Source organism: Poecile atricapillus, chromosome Z (assembly GCF_030490865.1).
Source record: "Poecile atricapillus isolate bPoeAtr1 chromosome Z, bPoeAtr1.hap1, whole genome shotgun sequence".
NCBI classification, from domain to species: Eukaryota; Metazoa; Chordata; class Aves; order Passeriformes; family Paridae; genus Poecile; species Poecile atricapillus.
In genome coordinates this window covers 56216924-56234891 of record NC_081289.1, presented here as the reverse complement: position 1 = coordinate 56234891, position 17968 = coordinate 56216924, and the positions used below count along the sequence as shown (strand labels likewise).

The 17968-nt window shown below is 39.6% G+C and overlaps 1 protein-coding gene across 3 annotated transcripts in view; it reads right to left on the bottom strand.

Annotated features, from left to right (window-relative positions):
- The window catches only part of LOC131572816 (plexin-B2-like), a 255163-nt gene that overhangs the window by 30991 nt on the left and 206204 nt on the right, over nt 1–17968 (bottom strand). For all 3 annotated transcript variants that reach the window (XM_058826193.1, XM_058826194.1, XM_058826195.1), the window contains 4 exons: nt 15090–15198; nt 2228–2364; nt 1412–1579; nt 300–408 (listed from right to left, as the gene is read on the bottom strand). In XM_058826193.1, coding sequence (XP_058682176.1) covers nt 300–408; nt 1412–1579; nt 2228–2364; nt 15090–15198 — 523 coding nt within the window. The remainder of the gene's footprint in view (nt 1–299; nt 409–1411; nt 1580–2227; nt 2365–15089; nt 15199–17968) is intronic.

The window sequence follows — 17968 nt, the reverse complement described above, 5'->3', positions numbered from 1 at the left end:
AAAGATAAAGAAAAAACAAACACTTCCAAATTCTGAAATACATCTTTTATCCTTATCCATATTGAATGAAATTAATTTTAAAGCAGAAGATTGCAAAGTACAAGTGAATGTAAGACAAGATGGTGGGAAAGTCAAGATCTTCTTCCACAAGAAAACCCTGAACAGACTCAGGGATCCGTTCAAACCTTATTTCAGTCCAAGCCCAGTGGAGTCCAGTGGGAAAGTTTATATGCAGTTTTTGAACAGATTATATGTTGTACATCCAGTGTTATGCCTTTGGGGGAAAGAAAGAAAATTACCCTTTTTTGATTCATCCTCCCTGCTTCTGGACGCTCTGCATATACCACCAATGAGAAAGTCTGGATGAGCTCAAAACCAGTTCCAGTTACTGTAATATTTCTCCCTCCACTGCAAGACAGAATTAAAAAAAGAAGTCAAGTCATTGGCAGACTACCACAGCTATACACTGCTTCATCCTGCACTGCTACTGGTTCCACTGAAAAAAACCTATGTATAATGCCTATATGACAGTTAGATATCCTACAAAAAGGACTTCTGCTAAAGCTATTGATGATGAGAGCATTTAAAAGATCAATGTCAACTTAAAACTCTATTTAAAACAGCAGAATTGAAAAAAGTACACATTGCTTTGCTAGGATTTTTGGCTGTACATTGATGGAATCTTTGTGTGTTTTACTTCTCCAATATTACTATTAAAATCATTCTGCCTACAATACACACATAGAGACAAAGGTGAAAGTACATTTTCCACAGGTCTGTAGGGACCTGGCTTCTCTATTCGCTTTTATTTGCAGCACATTGTTTAAAAAATAATACATTCACATAAGCAGAAGAATGAATGCAAGTTGCCAGTGGGAATTAAAGTCATTGAAGTGACATGGATTTAGAGGGATAGTATACCTCAAAGCAATCCGTAAAAACAGGCTTTAGTTTATATAGAAGAAAAAAAAGTCATTTAAATTCCATGTAAATGGAATAGTAAATCACTATTGATCTACCAAAGAAAAATTCCAGGCCCCAAAGTCACCCAACCAAAAATGAATAGGAAACATTAAAAACAAATCCTATTTTATACAAGATTACTCAATATTCAAGGAGACAGGTACTAATATCTCCAAGAGAAGCCACAGACAAGTTTATTTTTAATGTTCTATTAGGTCATGATGTTACACTTTTTACACTGACCTTTGAAAAGGGATGAACATTTGGAAGTAAACAAAATACTTTCAAACATCGATTGCAGTTAAGACCACAAACGCTAGATACCTAAATGTGTGCATTGATAGAGCACAGGAGTTTATTCCAAACAATTCTCTATTTAATATTTTTATAACATATTACACATATCTAAAGCTAGTTGTGAAAAAAACTATGACAAACATTTCATTACCTGCTGAAGCTATTTACTGGGAGGAATTTGGTGACAGTAGGATTCTCACTGTATGTAAACAGCTGTGGTACAGGAATTCTCGTGCCCCCATAGTTCATTATGACTAGAACAGGTTCAACCTTGTTATTACGTCCTGTAATGCAGATGATCTCGTCTCCAAATTCAGTACTAAATTGGAGAAGAAAACAAAGAGGAAACATCTTCTGTTACTAACATTGTGGAGTTTTGTGTTATTTTACTGTAAACTCCAGAAAAAAACCCTGGGCTCTATTTTTGCTGGGGACCAAGTAGTTATGAGAGGAGATAACAATTCTGTCAGATCACTTAAGCTTTTTAAAAAAAGAGATAATAGGATATAACAACAAACAGTGTACAAACACAGGAACAGTGCAGTGTCAGCACACTTAGTGCCCTTCCTTTTTTTTTAGAAAAGACAACGGCAGCAATTAATAAAAGGAAAAAGAAGGGAGAAGAGCAAAGTCTGGGAGATTAGAAAATTAATATTAAATACAGAACTACTGAGGACATGCTGAGTGAAAGCATGGGTGAAAGTGGGTTTGAAGCCATATAGCAGAGAAAGCCAAAAGTGGAGAAATCTTTGGACATTTAAATTCTCCCACTTAAGGTGTTTTTATAGCTGCTCCATCCGCTGAAGCCTCTGAGTGAATTTATGTCTCAATGTTATGTGCAGAACTCTATTGCATGGGAGGAGTCATGAAGATATAGACAAGGGGTTTGTTTAATTTATAAAGGGCAGAAAAGGTTGGTGCTTTTTTTGGACACAGCTCTGTATTGTTAGTTACTCAGGCTACATACACATTGCAGGGCTGGCTACCGACTGAAACTTGAACATCCTTCTTGGAACCAGTGGCTAGATTTACACCAGAGATGGTAAGTCTGGTCCCACCTGCTTGTGGACCACTTTCAGGTCTTATTTGAGAAGGATGAGGTTCCTGCAAAGAGAAGATGGTCAAACTAAGTGAGAAAATTAAAATTAAATTTATACTAGTATTATTTAGTTTAAGAGGTAATATAAGTTTAATATTACGACCTGAAAAAGAATAAAACTAGAGCAATGATGGACAAATCTTCTAAAATAAAACAAAATCTTTTACTATTCATGTTGAAAGAAGTAACAGGTAATGCGAATGCACATTTTTCTTTATTGTATTTGATGAGGCTTGATACAAGTTTCAATTCCCTATCACAAAATGTGCTGCCATTAAGATTGTGAGGGCTTCCTGTTGGATTTCCTGGTTTCATACTTATTTTAAGATGTCTCTCTTCTTTATGGCTGAGTTTTCATCTTTTCTTACCCTTTCCTATATTCTTTGCCAGCTACAGGGGACAAAGAACAAGGTTTTCAAAACTCGCACCAGAACAGAAAAAATATAAAGATTCCCTTTATCTCATAAGGCTCTCAATAACTGAGATAAAACTGTTAACCTATTCTTGACTAATAAAGTTGCAAAGAAAGAAAATCAGAAAATGCTCAAATTGTCTTAATGTACCTAGAACCTTGGAGTGGGTTCCTTATAGCCAATTAAATCAAGCAGACACACTTCAAATTGTTATAAAAATTGTTTTATATTTAAATTTCTCCAGAAGTTCCCTCCTTTTGTTCTCAATACAGTCTTTGTTTCAATGATTGTATTCTGGGAGCTCCAACAAATACTGTAAATTAACAGTGAGGGCTTTTCATGAGCAGCATGATTTAATTACTTCATCGCTAAGTAGTTTCTGCTTCCAGTTGAGAAAAGCATCCTTATTCAGGACCACACTGAAGCTGCTGAATCAAGGGGATGACCGAAGCCGAGCAAGCCGCGTGATGTGGCCTCCAGCCGGCTCCGGGTGACACTGCCTGCTGACCCCACGCCTCACCACGCCTGCAGACGTGCCACAGCCCTCGTACCCATGGGGCCACAGCTGCTGGACCTGCAGGCAGCACTGCGCTCTGAGCAGGCAGCACTGTGTCCTGGGCAGGCAGCACTGCGCTCTGAGCAGGCAGCACCATGTCCTGGGCAGGCAGCACCATGTCCTGGGCAGGCAGCACCATGTCCTGGGCAGGCAGCACCGTGTCCTGGGTAGGCAGCACTGTGTCCTGGGTAGGCAGCACTGTGTCCTGGGCAGGCGAGACTGTGTCCTGGGCAGGCAACACTGCGCTCTGAGCATGCAGCACCATGTCCTGGGCAGGCAGCACTGTGTCCTGGGCAGGCAACACTGCGCTCTGAGCAGGCAGCACTGTGCTCTGAGCAGGCAGCACTGTGTCCTGGGCAGGCAGCACTGTGTCCTGGGCAGGCAGCACCGTGTCCTGGGTAGGCAGCACTGTGCTCTGGGCAGGCAGCACCATGGGCATTGCACACAGAGACAGGATGCCAGGTCTAAGCGTGTGGCTGGTACATTAGGCTGGGGCATTGCTATGAGGGAACCTTATCCTGTGCTTGCTGAAGCATACTAGATCAAGACCTTAAGGGAGGCTGTGAATAGGTGATGCCTTTTCTGATGTACAACTGTACTGCTTCACCATATTAAAACATAAGCTTTTCTTAAATGAGTCGAAAAATATAATAAGCTTATTTCCCAGACTCATCTATATTTGTAAATGACAGCTGTTCTCCTCTTGCATAATCTTGCTAAAATGGTTGACTGATAATAAAGCCCAGGCTTGGGGCTATTTAATATGAAGCACATGCAAATAAAGACAAAGAAAAGAAGTTTGAAAACTTCCCTTGCTAATGATGGTTTCCTTCATCACTATCACACAGCACTGATCTTCCACTTGAAGGAGGAAAAGCCCTTCTCAGAGACAGAGAGCAACACACCCACCTCTCCCTAGTCATGCAGCAAACCCTTTTCTCTCATGTCGTTTGGCTCAGGCACAGACCATCTCTGTGACAGCTTACAGCTACAGAGCCAAGGGCCCACCAATTGCAGGGAGGAAGGGAATGATATATTGCATTTCACTTCAAAGCTTGGTGAGTCATCAACGAGTTTTTAACAAGCAGCAGGAATCCATAAAAATGCATCCAGCTGACTTCATGGTTACTTTACAAATTTGTTTTATTGAAGCTCAGATATTATAGAAGCATGGAAAACTCTTACATGCTCTGCTTTTTTTTTATACTTTCATGTCTAAGCAACTTCCATCTGAAGGAATGCATCATGGTTCAGCACACTTCACAAATCCACAATGACAACTGTAATTTGCTCTCGAGTCATTGAGCTTTAGGAATATGCTTTAACTAATTGGGTGTCAATTGCTTTTCTTCCCCGAGAGAAATCTGTTTGTAAACCCTTCACTCCTCAAGAGTGAGCATATGACTGCGCTCATGCACTAACCTTTGATTTAGCTTTAATTTAATACATCACTCAGGTTACAAGATTTTATATAGGGAAGTCACTCAAAGTAATTTTCAAGCATTTTAAAAGCTCATTTAGGTCTATATAACCCTGTCTGTGCATCCTCATATTTGGATTTAATTGCCTGCTGATTTAAGCAAGATTGAAACAAGACACACCAGGATAAATAAAAAGTTTTAGGGGGTAAATTTTAAAAATCATATTTGAAGCTTAAATTAGAGTAAGTCTACATATGCACTTTATAGGAAGGACTCATTTGTGCTTTTGTACAACAGAATATTGTTGCTAAAAAGATTACAATTAAAACTGTATATGAAATACACAGTTTATTTATAGTTTATAAAAATGGGTCAAATACTTTAAGCATAACCTTACCACATGGACAGAAAACCATACATTTTATTAAGTTTGAATTAAATCCTAATTGCTATAAATTGTTAACTATGCTGGACTTCTATATTATCCACAGTAATGATTAGCTGCATAGCATGCTTAGGATAGCTTTCAGATTAAAGTATTCCTCATGAACCACTCAAGAAAGAAAGTATAGACAAATTCTTTCACCCTCAACTTCTGAAAAAATCTGTTTAAAATTTGTAGCCTTTTCCCTAAATGCTACCTCCACTGGAAGGCTAGGCTCCAAGGACAGGTTTAAGAAGAAAGTGAACCAGAAAGCACTTAAAGTAAGCCTTTAAACATAGAGTGAGGAAACAAAGAAAGAAAGAACGGTTTCTGAAGCATCATGCACACTATTCTCTGTAACCTCAGCATAACAAATGAAAAGAAACTTGCTAATGACTTCAGCTGGACAGCCATATCCCTTTCTCTTAGCAAAACTGGGAAATAAATGTCTGGTTACAGCTCTGCTGGGTTATCTGATGGGTCCCTTTGGCAGGGCTCAGCTGTCTCTCTTGCCAGCATTCAGTAAAGGCAGAGTGAGCCACAAGCCTGAAGTCAACCATTCAGCATCATTGTCTTTGGGGGACTTGTTAGTGGTGGCCTGCATTTGTCTCCCTAGGAATGGGACTGCAGAGGTAACCAGCTAGCAAAGTTATCTCTGAAAAACACAGCTGTAAGGGGAAAGTGAAAGATGTATCTGTTCTATTTTCCACAGAAACTGTTTGTTTTTAATTTTGTCTTACAAAGACTCCACCTCTTGGAACTTAAAGCTCAGCTGCACCAGACAAGAGAACTCACCACCCACCCCTCATGCATCCATTGTGCAGACACATCTCAGTTGCACTTCAGGCTGAATGGAAAACTGGAGCCAAGAACCACTCTGGGAACTAACACAGAGAGCAGACAAAGAGGAGGTGGAATGGTTATAGCTAACCCTTATTTCATCTTTAATTGATGATCTCACAGCTGCCCCTCAAAGGACTATTTTAAAAGTACTTAATTCAAAATATTCATATTTAACACATTTAAAGTCATTCTGCAAATACCAGGAGCTCTCCAGGGAACAAACAATGTGGACACCTCATAAAGATGATCTAATAAGGAGAAGCTGAACAATATTTTGTGTGCAGAGGAATTCTTCAGCATGACTGCTAACACTTTGTTACCATAAACTTGGAAGGAATATTATTTAATTTTAATTTGCTATTTTCTGTTTCATATTTTCCCTCTTTCCCTTCCTCTTAAGGACCTGCCAGAAAAAAAGTAAGCAGCTGAAATAAATTATCAAGAATTTAAACAATTTTAATAATAATTTTATTGCAAAACCAATGTGCTATGAATAAGTTTTATTGCTCCTCTAAAATATTCATGGATGGCTCAAAGAACAAAGCCTGTTGGCCCACCTGGCAGCCTTCTTAAGAGTACCAATGAAGAAAAAAAAGTAGGGTCATGCAAATATTCAACCAGAAAGCATTTTTCAAAAAGGCAATTAGGTAGATAGGATCAAGAGGAGAATGATACTTCACTGAATGCCAAGTTAATCCAAAAAAGTGCCATCAGTGGTGATACAAAACTTCAAACAAGAACTGTACTACCTGAGGAGAAGGTAGCCCCTTCCCATGGTAATCACCAGTCAGACAGACACATACAGACCCTGGGAAGCTGCCAGGTTTAGTCTCATCTTACGGAGTCTCATCTTATGCAGCCTAGCAAAGCTGCACCTGACCCACAGTTCTACATTGCTTACCAAAGTCCTACATGAGATTCCTTCTCCTTGCAGAGACAAGAAACAAGGGGCAGACAGTAAATCTGTCAGTGCAAAACTTGTCTGAGGGATAATAAAAATGCTGCTTTTACCAAGAGCCCTTTAAATTGAACTCAACCTGAATGTTCAGCTGTTACAAATGGGACGGATAAGCCTCCAACCTCAAGTGCTGCAGTATCAGTGATGCTATTCTTTTCCAAATCCCCTCAAGGATTTCTTCTCTCCTTCTTTCTGCCCTTTTTTCATTTCAATCTCTGAATCAGAAGTACACCTGCTGTCATGATAAATACCTTGCTTTCTTTTTCAGCCCTCTGCACCTTGAGATCTTTGTTGGCTCTGTCAGAAGACACCCGGGGGAACTCACACTTTCTGTAACATCACTGTAACATCACACTGCAGTGCTCAGTGCAATTATGATGTTAAACAGAACAGATAATGTGTCCTGTATGGAATTTGTAGCAGTCCTATAATAATTTTTCTGGAAAACATCAGCCCTAGAAAGGACTTGGCAATACTTCATTTCTCATGGACACAGTAAAATTTAAACAACCCTGCAAATGATGATTTAACCCTTGTTTTATAGTTCCTTTAAATATAGAAAATAATTCAAACATATTTCAGGTTTTTTTTCCTTGTTTTGCTTGAAATGGAGGAATGCTTTTTCAGGTCTATACTTATTTTGTCATCAGGAAAATACTGCTCATGTCTTCCAGGTATTTTAATGTTTGAGCATAAATATTTTCTGCAATAACAGGCTACCTCATTATGAGGGTTTTTTGACAGCCTAGTTTGAAAAAGCTTGTTCCAATGTCTGTCAGGTGTTCAGTGGCCTGGTTTTTGAAGAGTCTGGTAAGCCATCTCCCAGCAGAGGGACTTTGTGCCACCAGGACTCCCCACTGTCTTTCATTCTCACGATCATACCCTGTGTTTGTAGAAAGTGGATTTGCAGTTTTGATAAAACCTGTGCAAATCCACAGCTATGCAGTTCAGAATAAAATTCTGTACAATTGTTCAGTTGTGAGTGATCTTCAATCATCATTTAGTCCAACTTCTTACCAGATGCAACTTGCTCCCTACCACATGATTTATCCTGAAAAAATTATTTGATCTAAACAGGATTTCTTGCTTGTAGGTCTGACCAGAATGTAGCCTGTTTGCAATGGGAAATTTGACATAATTTACACATAAATCTTCTTTAAATCCTACTAAGATGTAATAATGTTTAGTTAAAGATCTCAAAGTCCACCTGCAACCCAACTTTTCCATCTTGCACCAGACTGCTAGGTAAGTATTCCTGAACTGATAAATAGTTTTCCCAATGCTCTGATAGCCACAAGGATATTATCCTTATTGGAAGGATAATAATGCTATAAATATGTTACCTCTTGTGCTTTTATACCTGTGGTTAGCACCCATCTTGTTGCTATGGTTTACCTGAAAGCAGTGGTTATCTGCTCCAAGCAGTGAGACAGCAACACTTGTACATTGCTTTTAGTACGTAATGTTCAAATAATGTGAGTATGTTTAGTAGCAAATTCATTTATTCTCTTTGTAATACCAATGCAATACCTGATATGACATTTGCATTCCTGTGTGCCACTGTCTTATCCTTGCTTCATCAGCACAGAAGTACTGGAAAAAAACCCAAAGAAAAATATTGACAAAAAAGCTCCAGCTGCCCCATGTTCAGGCCATTTTCCAGTGTCCTGTTTTCTTCGTCACAGCCAGAAATCTCTTCTTTGCTTGCTTTGTTTGTATCTTTTGCCCCTTCCTTAAAAATCTGCTCACAGAAATGCAGAAACATTTTTCATTGTAGTTTCATGCTTTCTGTGTGCTAGAGGGTAAATTATCTCCATGTCTGTTCCACTTATAATCACATTTAGACATGAACTTGCTTATTAGCAGTGTACATGACTGCTGCTCTTACACAGCTACTGTAGATGCTCTGAGCATTCACATTTAGCTCTTACATTTTTCATCCTGTTTATTAATCTAGAATGAACTTTTAAATCTTTCATATTTTGAGTAGCAATTAGTCTTTTTGCAGAGTTAGGAAGGTGGTATCTTATTTCTTCAAATATTTTACTTCTATTTTAGTAAAAAAATACCATTTGTAGTCTAAAAATTCTCAGAGAGAGCTCCTAGCATTTTAGATTTCTGTGGTCTGCTGGTGTCAAATCAAAGCCTGTTTTTACCTGGCTAGCAGTGGGGTTATTCCTACTTTTGTTTTGTTTCCTGGTTTTTCATGTTTTTCTTTGCAATTAAAGACAAGGAGGTGTAAAAGGGAGCCATTCCCACAGCCTCTTTTTTGCTCACCCATCTTGCATCTGGGATTGGATTTTCCAGACCAATTCATGTTCTTTTTCACTCAATTTGTTTGCTCTGCAGCTTTCCTGGTTTGCACTGTCATGTCCAGCCAACTCACTTCTGGTCCCTTGCACACTCCAAGAACAAGAGGAGTGCACACCCATGGAGCATCACCAAAGTTCTACATGTCTTCTTCATCCATTTCTCTGCTTTTCCATTTGTCTGTCATCAAGCACAACCTCATCCATACAAAGTTTCCTTTTCCCAGAGGAATTCCTGGACTTCACTCTGTAAATAAGGGATACTGTCTCCTATGGTATCCATCTGTGGTAAGCAGTTTCTAGCCCATGAACTACACCACTGAAATAAAACTGCTTGCCCTTTATCCTTCATTAATGCAGAAAATCAAAGCGAGAAACAACGAACCACCAAGGAGGCTACTGGTGGATCACAGGAGGGGCCAGAAATTCAAGAACAGTCGGACAGCAACAGAGGAGGGGAGCCTAACAGAGACGCACAAAAACCTTGGCATAAAGTCTATGCTTCAGAGGGGGATGCTGGAGAAAACACAACTGTGCCAGATCACAAGCAGAGAGACAACTGGGGAGGGAAAAGAGGATGGTGTCAGAGTATATCCCCGTGATGCTGTGAGAGATGCCAGCTGCAGCACAAGGGGAAGCCAGCAACAGATGGAGGTGTTCAAAAGGACATGATGGGCAGCAAATGGCAAAGCCACCTAAGCTCCCTTTTGTTGACTCCTGTAGACACTGACCTCCATTCGGGGGTTTGCCTTTGATGCAAGTGCACTTCTTCACAAGTAGGAATGGGCTCTTGTGCTTCCACACTAGCAGAGAACAGGGATGCTGTTTCCAAGACCTGATGAAAGTGCACGCAGATGTGGATAAGATTTTCACAAAGGTACAGCCCATGTTGCTGCTTTGCCTTTATTGCATCCTTCTTTCCTTCACAAGTGACTCTTCCCTCTTCTCATCCTGGTTCTAGCTGCAGTAAGTTTTGGCTCTTGAAGAAGTAATTTTTTACCAAAATTATGTGCCTCACACTGAAAGCCAAATTATTCTGCCAACTCTTGCATATTATGCACACAAAAATGAAAGGCATAGCCCATGAAGTGCTGTGGACACCAGCCAGCTTCTTGGAGGTCAAAATGTCATTTCATGGACTGTAAAGGTAACCCCAGAAGCTAAATTAAACCTCTGAATGAGGAACTCAAGCCATTAGGATCTGCTCTTTCCCCCTCAACTTCCCTCCTTTCTCAGACTCAAGGGAGCCTGTTTCTTGTTTCTTCAGACAAGCCACCCACTCACAGGATATTCAGCCAGAGAATTTCCATTGTGCATTCCTGGCAGCCTGGTGCTCACTGCAGTGGCTGACCTGACCCACTGGCTCTCCTCATCACAGTATCCATAACACAAGTCAGTTCCTGGGTTTCTGCAACAGCAGAGAGACGAGCTGAGTCCTGCTTTTCTGGGGCTGCTTTGTCCAAACCTTACACCATGTAAGCTGATCAAACTCTTCCAGGCACTCCAGGTGCCCAGGCAGAGAATTTGTCTAGCAATTGTGTGTTGGCTGCAGTGGATAGGACACTTAAGCAAAGGGCTGGTATGTTAAATGACTTATTCTTTGGACTGAAAGCAGCATCTTTTTATCATGAGGCAGACACCTCGTGATTTTCTGAAAAGACCAGAGAGCTTTTCTGACAGGTTTGATGGAGAAATGGAATCATGCATGACTGGAAAGTCTGAACTACCATACATCCAGTGTTTATGGGCAGCTCTTGAGCAGAATCATGAGTACTGCATGGTGGGACATGTATCTAAATGCATGGCATACATTGTAGAGAGTTAAGACTAATAATACTTACACGAATAAGGGCCAACTCCACTAAAACTCTCAGCTGTCCAGGAGTTCTCCTGACCCCCATGCAGACTGACACACAAATAATATGTACTGCAGGACTTAAGAATAAAATAAGAACCTCTGGAGGCAATTCCAGACTCCTGCAGATGTGTGGTTTCTCAGCATCAATCATAATGGCAACAAGCATGTAATTTTGCCCACAAAAAAACCCACCCAAAGCCCCCAGCTACAGTGTAAAAGGAATATATTGAGGCAATGACTCAGGGAGAAAAATCAAGGAGTGAGCTGAAACCCTCCATGAAAGCCTTGAGGCACTGCTCTGGTGAGAGCTCCCTGAGCAATTGTTTCAAACATCAAGAAGCAAAGCAGAGGGTGGGTGCAGGTAAAAGGAAACTGCCAAGTTTGAGGGTAGGTTAAGGTGGAAGAATGCATCTTGTTCAATGTAACTGTGCTGTTCATTTCACATTCAAACTTCCAGTACTATGAATAATGGTGTTCATGTTTGTTTTCAGGTCAGGCTCTAATTTAACCTCCCTTCTTCTTTTTGGTTATTCATCTCATTAAGTAAACTGACATCCTGTTTACATGAAGTTATTTTTTCCAAGCCAGCTCCTAAACTACCTTCAGCACCAAAGAAATGTACTATACTTTTGCTAAGTTCTACCTCTAATTTCACCATCTTAGATTTATTTGAGTTTTCTGAAACCATATAGTAATTTTAACCTGCACAGCCTAAACCTCACAAAATTATTCTGACAAACAAGTGCTGGAGATGCCAGAACCAGCTGCAAGCTCTTGTCCTGGTGCCTTGAATCTAAAGAGATGCTCTGAGAAAAGAACCAGCACTACTGTATGGGATCAGCAAATCTGGGCCATACACCTTGGAAAAGCTTAACTCCTTCCTTTGAGACTGCTTCTCACTGCCATAGTAACAAGCAAATCAGATAAAGTTAACAACAAATGAAAAAGCAGAACTGGCCTTTAGCCATGTTACTGCTCCACCTGCTCAGAGACCAGCCAAGCTGTCAGTGCTCCAGATGTACAGCATAGATACCGCATGGATATTAAAATTTAGCATAAGTTCATTTCTATTTCACTAAACAGGAGAATGGTTATTGCCTGAGCCCGCTTATAGTGAAAAAATAGAAATGTCAGCAGAGGATGACTGAGTTATCAGAATTTAATTTAACTGGGACTGCACTTGAACTGAACTCAGGCTGGAGAGAGAAATTGTGATGGGTAGGGAGACATAAAGCTTTCTTCTCCTGTTGTGCGGCAAATATAGGTATTTACTGTACAGCACAGGCAACAAGGCATTGTTCAGAAATAATTTTAAATTGAAACCATGGCTTCCCTTTTAAATGGATTTTTGACCTGTTTCATGAAGGTCTTGCACATTGTCAGTTCTGAAATGCTCTGTGCTGGCAGACAGGAAAGAAGCATGAGTCTGAGCCTCAAGCTCTTCTGACTACTGAGTTTCATCAATCCACCTTTAAAAATTACTCACACTGTTCAGACTGGGTATCAACAAGAGCCAAATGTAGTACTACTTATAGAATCACTGAATGGTTTGGAATGGAAGGGACCTTCAATGCTCACCTAGTCCCACACCCCTGGCATGGGGAGGGACACCTTTCCCTAGATCACGTTGCTGAAAGCCCCATCAACCTGGCTTGAACAGTTCCAATAATGAGGCAGATACAGCTTTTCTGGGAAACTTTTAGTGACTCACCATTCTCATCATACAAAAAATTCTTATACCAATCTACTTGATAAGTGCTTTTGGTGGTAGATACTAATCACATGTACAAGGCTGAGACAGTGGGGTATATGGTGATACCTCTGGTGTACACAGACACACCAGGATCTCCAGTGTCTCCTTGTGCACTTCTGCCCTGTCATGCCACATGCTGCAATTAGAACAGTCACTGTTAAAGATGAAGCTATTCTGCTTCCAGTGGTCAGAGCTCACAGTAAAAACAGTAGTAGTTACCAGCAGAAGGGTAGTCATCCCATGTCCCAAAGAAACAGAGAAATATATATGAGAAAATTTATTTTAGGAGGGCTCTTGGAAAGAAGATTATTCTCTTTCCTTTGTATATACTGAGTAGAAGAGGTTTTACACAAAGCACAGATTCTGCGTGTCTGCTGAAAGAAGTCACCAAAGAGCTGTCTGAAAAAAACACTGAAACAAGACTGCAGCTTTTAAGCCAACATTAGCTGATGCAACTGTCTGCTCTGATTGTCTGTTCTCATGCCAAAGCATTTGTGTCACACTTGTAGAGGTGTGTGTCAATGTGACACCCCATACTGACTTCAATCCTACTTGGTCCAAAGCTGGCTTCATTTTCTTGTGGAATTAAGAGAAATGAAACTAGAAACCAATATCACCAGTTTTAAGGTGTGAATGGTATTACTTGTCAATGCTTTCCATATTGTAAATAGGGTCCACATGGTAAGATTTTTGCAGTAAATAAAAATGCTCTTTACTAGCAGTTGGCTTAGGCATCTGATTTTTCAGTAACCTCAATGCAGGAAGAGACTGACACACAGGGAGTCTTGGACTTGCAGGAAAGCATCCACCTAGTTGATGCTTGTGAACAGCTACTTCTCTTAGCACCTCATTGATAGGCAATTAAGAATCTTTCCTTGAACTGGCCAAAAGCAGTGGCTCCTTATGTCCCTCTCTGATGGGCTGAGCAGGGAATCACACCAAAATAAGTCCAAAGACAGGATTCAAAGCATATATAGCTCAGGTAACATTTCAACCCACTCCATAATAACTTCACATGCTTTTCATGGAAATCATGGGAAAATCTTTACACACAAAGTACAGGAGAACTGGTGCAGAACATACCCAACAGATGTATGTCAAAATCTCATGTGGGTCTTACTGTCATAGTCTCTGTCCTAGAGACTGTAAACATATGCATGGGAGATTATATCATTGTTCTTTGTTCAAGATTGAAACCTACATTTCCACAAAGGAACAGATGACATAGTCAAGAAAAGAGGGTATGGTTTTTCTGCAAAATCTACTTCTAGCCTATTTTGTGAAAACAAGAATATCCTCTTCTCAGTTAAATGTCAATCTTGTCTTATTCCACTTCTTACTGCTGACTCCTTTACTTCTCACAAGACATGAAGAATTAATGAGACAGAAGTTTAAATAAGGGAGAAGATAAAAGCCTAACACATAAGTTATGTTTTATAGTTTTATAGTTTATAGGTCTAATTTTAACTATCAGTATGGGGACGGATATTGTTTAAACCTCTCAACTATCACATGATCTTACAAAATTTGAAGACCTCATAGATACAGATAAAGCTACTTGCTGCTAAAATCACAGACTAGACCAGCTATAAGCTAGGGCCATGTTTAGAGCAAAGTAATTAACACAGAAATGAAATTCTCTTTCATAGTCACTCTGAAAACAAAGCACATAAGTAATATGAACACACATCACGCTGTCTGTGGCTCTGCATGCCATACTTTTGAATGAAATAAATTATTAAAGAAATTAATGTACCTTCATTACTTATTCTTCAGCTGCTCTGCATCCATTCTTCTAATTAAGAAAATTGCCTAGACTAAATATCATGATTAAAATAGTGCACCATGTATCTAGAGAATACCTAATTTTTTGCAGTGCTGACTTTTTTATTTAATAGTGGTACTTAAGAGATATCATGTTACTCATGAATAAGTTTATTCCAGTTGCTTTTTCACCACATCTTTTTGACTTGGATGGCAAACATCACCCTATTTTAAAACTCTCAATTTATTGATCAGAATTGATTTTTAGTACATCTTTTGTATATAGAAATACTGGAATTAGGTGTTTTCCAGTATTTTTCAATGACAGCGCTATTAACGAAACGTAAGACAAACACAACTGATTCTGTGCTTAACTTTAACTAATGTCATACACAAAGTATAAAACAGGTCTCTGAAAAAAATGCACTTACCTGGTATGTAAACAGCACTTCACTTGGTGATTTACCTAATTTTCCATTGATGTTAACTTCAATTTGACCTTGTTGCTGTTCATTCATTGGTCCAACTTGACACACGATCCTAAAAAGAAAGAATGTGAGCTTATCTGTTAGAAGTAACAGCTGCAATACCAGTGCAATGCATGTGAGCTACCACACACACTGCCAGCAAGAGCACCAACTTTGCTTCATCCTATACCATGTAATCCAGTGGTGCCTCAGATTCCCAGCAAAACCACCCAAGAATAGTTTGCTTGTCTATCTGAAGGCTGGTAAAACCGAAACCTGAGCACCGTAACCAGCTACTTTAGCAGTCTGTTAGTAGAAGCCCCTTCTGCAGAAGACTCAAATTCAGCCCATAAGTCAGCTGAAACTCTGAAACCTGACACAAGATTTACAGAGGACTTTGTGATGTTAAAAAACCCAAACCCACAAAGATGCCCCCACCTCCTTGATGCAAACATCAGACCATCAGCTGTCTTATAATTTCATGTGTTTTAACTCCTGATAATTTTGTTGTGCATCTTGCTACCTTTCAGCTTCAAACTACTGCCTTTTCACACCTATGATCAAAATCCCTTTGGAATTACTGTTCTCTGAAAATAAATTCACAGATAATACATGCAAAATCAGAGGTCAAGGAACACTGGCCAATAAAATGCTGCCTTAGAACTAACACTGCTACTGAGTGACAGCTACGATGTTTAAATTTTTATTTCAAACAGGTAAACCACAGAATGAAAGCATGAAAAGGCAATAAGGCTTTGACACACTTGAAAACTGGGACAAATGCTTAATGGAGAGCTGATAATACAGTCAGATAAGGTTAGATATAGTGCTCCAAGCCTGCTCAGTCAGACAGTTTCATAAAGGCCACACCCTGAGGATCACTGCACATTTCTGTCACTCTTTCCCTCCAGGATTATTGCTATTCTTCCTTAAGCAGTGCATGACTGCATAAAAAAACCCCACAGCAGCTACTGTGGTACTCCAAATAACTGGGTATAATGTACTTAAATCGGGACATATAATAAAAGGATCGTCAAGTCCCTCTGCAGATCACTCCAGACTTTTTTTCTTGGGCACTGGCAAATGGACAAAATTCTCTGAATTCTTGCATGTCCTGGCATGTGTATGGCTGCCTGAGCCTGTTCCTCATCATCTCTCTACTGTATTCTTGGAAGTTGTATCTTCATGTCAGGCAGAAACAGGAAACGGTGCCTTTGGAGGAATTTTTACCATATGTCAAACTAGGGAAAGCAGTCGGAGGCCGGGCCGGGGGGGTGTGGGGGAAACACCGTAGCAGAGATTTTAATTGGATGAGTTCCCTCCCCTCCCCAGCGTGGGCATTGCCTCCCTTCCCCCACATTACTAATGGAAAACTAAAAAGAATGACTTTTCAAAGGCCAACAATTAAATCACCGCAGAGCCAGAAAGCACCCTTTAAGTGTCTTAAATCTTGCTGTGCATGGGAGCCACTGTCTCCTAAAAAGATTAGGTTTCAATTGCAGAGGGATAGGGGAGCAAGACAAGGCACTTATTACTATTTTTAAAATTTAATTTAATATATAAAAAAGTAATAATTAAACAAAACAACAGAAGAAGACAAATACAGAACATTAAAGATATCTATTTGAAGATTTTGACAACTTCTTTTTTAATGCTTCCCTAGTTGGGAACATCCTTCAAAATCCACTAATTTGTTGATAAATGACATGATGCAAGTTGCATTTGTTCTCACCCATTACTACACTGCCAGAATTTAGGAAACCAGTAATGTTGCTATGATACAAGGAACCAGTCATCTCAGTTCTGGCTCCTTTCCATGCATTTAAAAATATCAAAAAGCTTTTAAAAAAGCCAAGAGGATGGGGAAATTCTTGTAAGGCAATGTTGCAATTTAGTGCAGCTTTTGCAAACCCTGAAAATAGAGAATGGGGAAAGATGACTGATTGGGAGTACATGTAAATGCAGGAGTGATGGCAATAAAATTGGGAAGCAGTAAGAAATAAACTGCTATTCTTTACCTTCTTCAGTCCTAGAGGCCTGGAAAGCTTCTAAATGCCTGATCCACAGATATTGCTTAGGTATCTTCAAAGTCACTTTCAAAACATGCCACAGGAATAGCTACAAGTTACTGTGTTACACTTTAATTTATAGGAAGGGAAAGAAAGCCAAGGTTTCAATTGCAGCTTTCAAGTGTGAATGAAGGAAAAGTCATGCTGCCTAAAATATGTCACTACTCTTAATATTACTACTGAACCTTCCTGCTATGCTTTTCATCAGCTAATATCAAAAAAGGATTTCCCTCTCAAAATTAGAAGCTTGAGATAATCTGTAGTAAACACCTAGATACCTACCTAGCAGAATTTAGGCATTCTGTTTTAATTTTTGGCACTGCTTAAGAGTGTGACAAGTAATCCACAAAACATCTACCAACCTGCTTAGGCAATTCAACATCCATGGACTTGTTGGCTTTGAGATGAAACTTAGTCATCTACAGCTAAACCTAAGCTCTGGGCTCCCTCCCTGTCCCTGGGCAAGAAACTCTGTGGCTGGACTAAAGAGATTTAAGCTTCCTCTTGTTTTGCCTACTTTCCCATAAATCCTGTATGCTTGGCTTCACTGTGGTTCAGATTTAACAAAGTTTTAATCACTAGATGCACATGTAGAATGCCTGTAATTTAAAAACAAATAGTCTTGATATATGTGCAGTAATATGAAACTTATGAAAGTTTTTCAATCAAATAAGGAAAAAACTTCAATCAGGAGCAGGATGGTAGTACACCATTGTAAATTTGTTGCTGTATTACAATTTATAACAATTCCAAATAGAGTCAGACATGTTACTA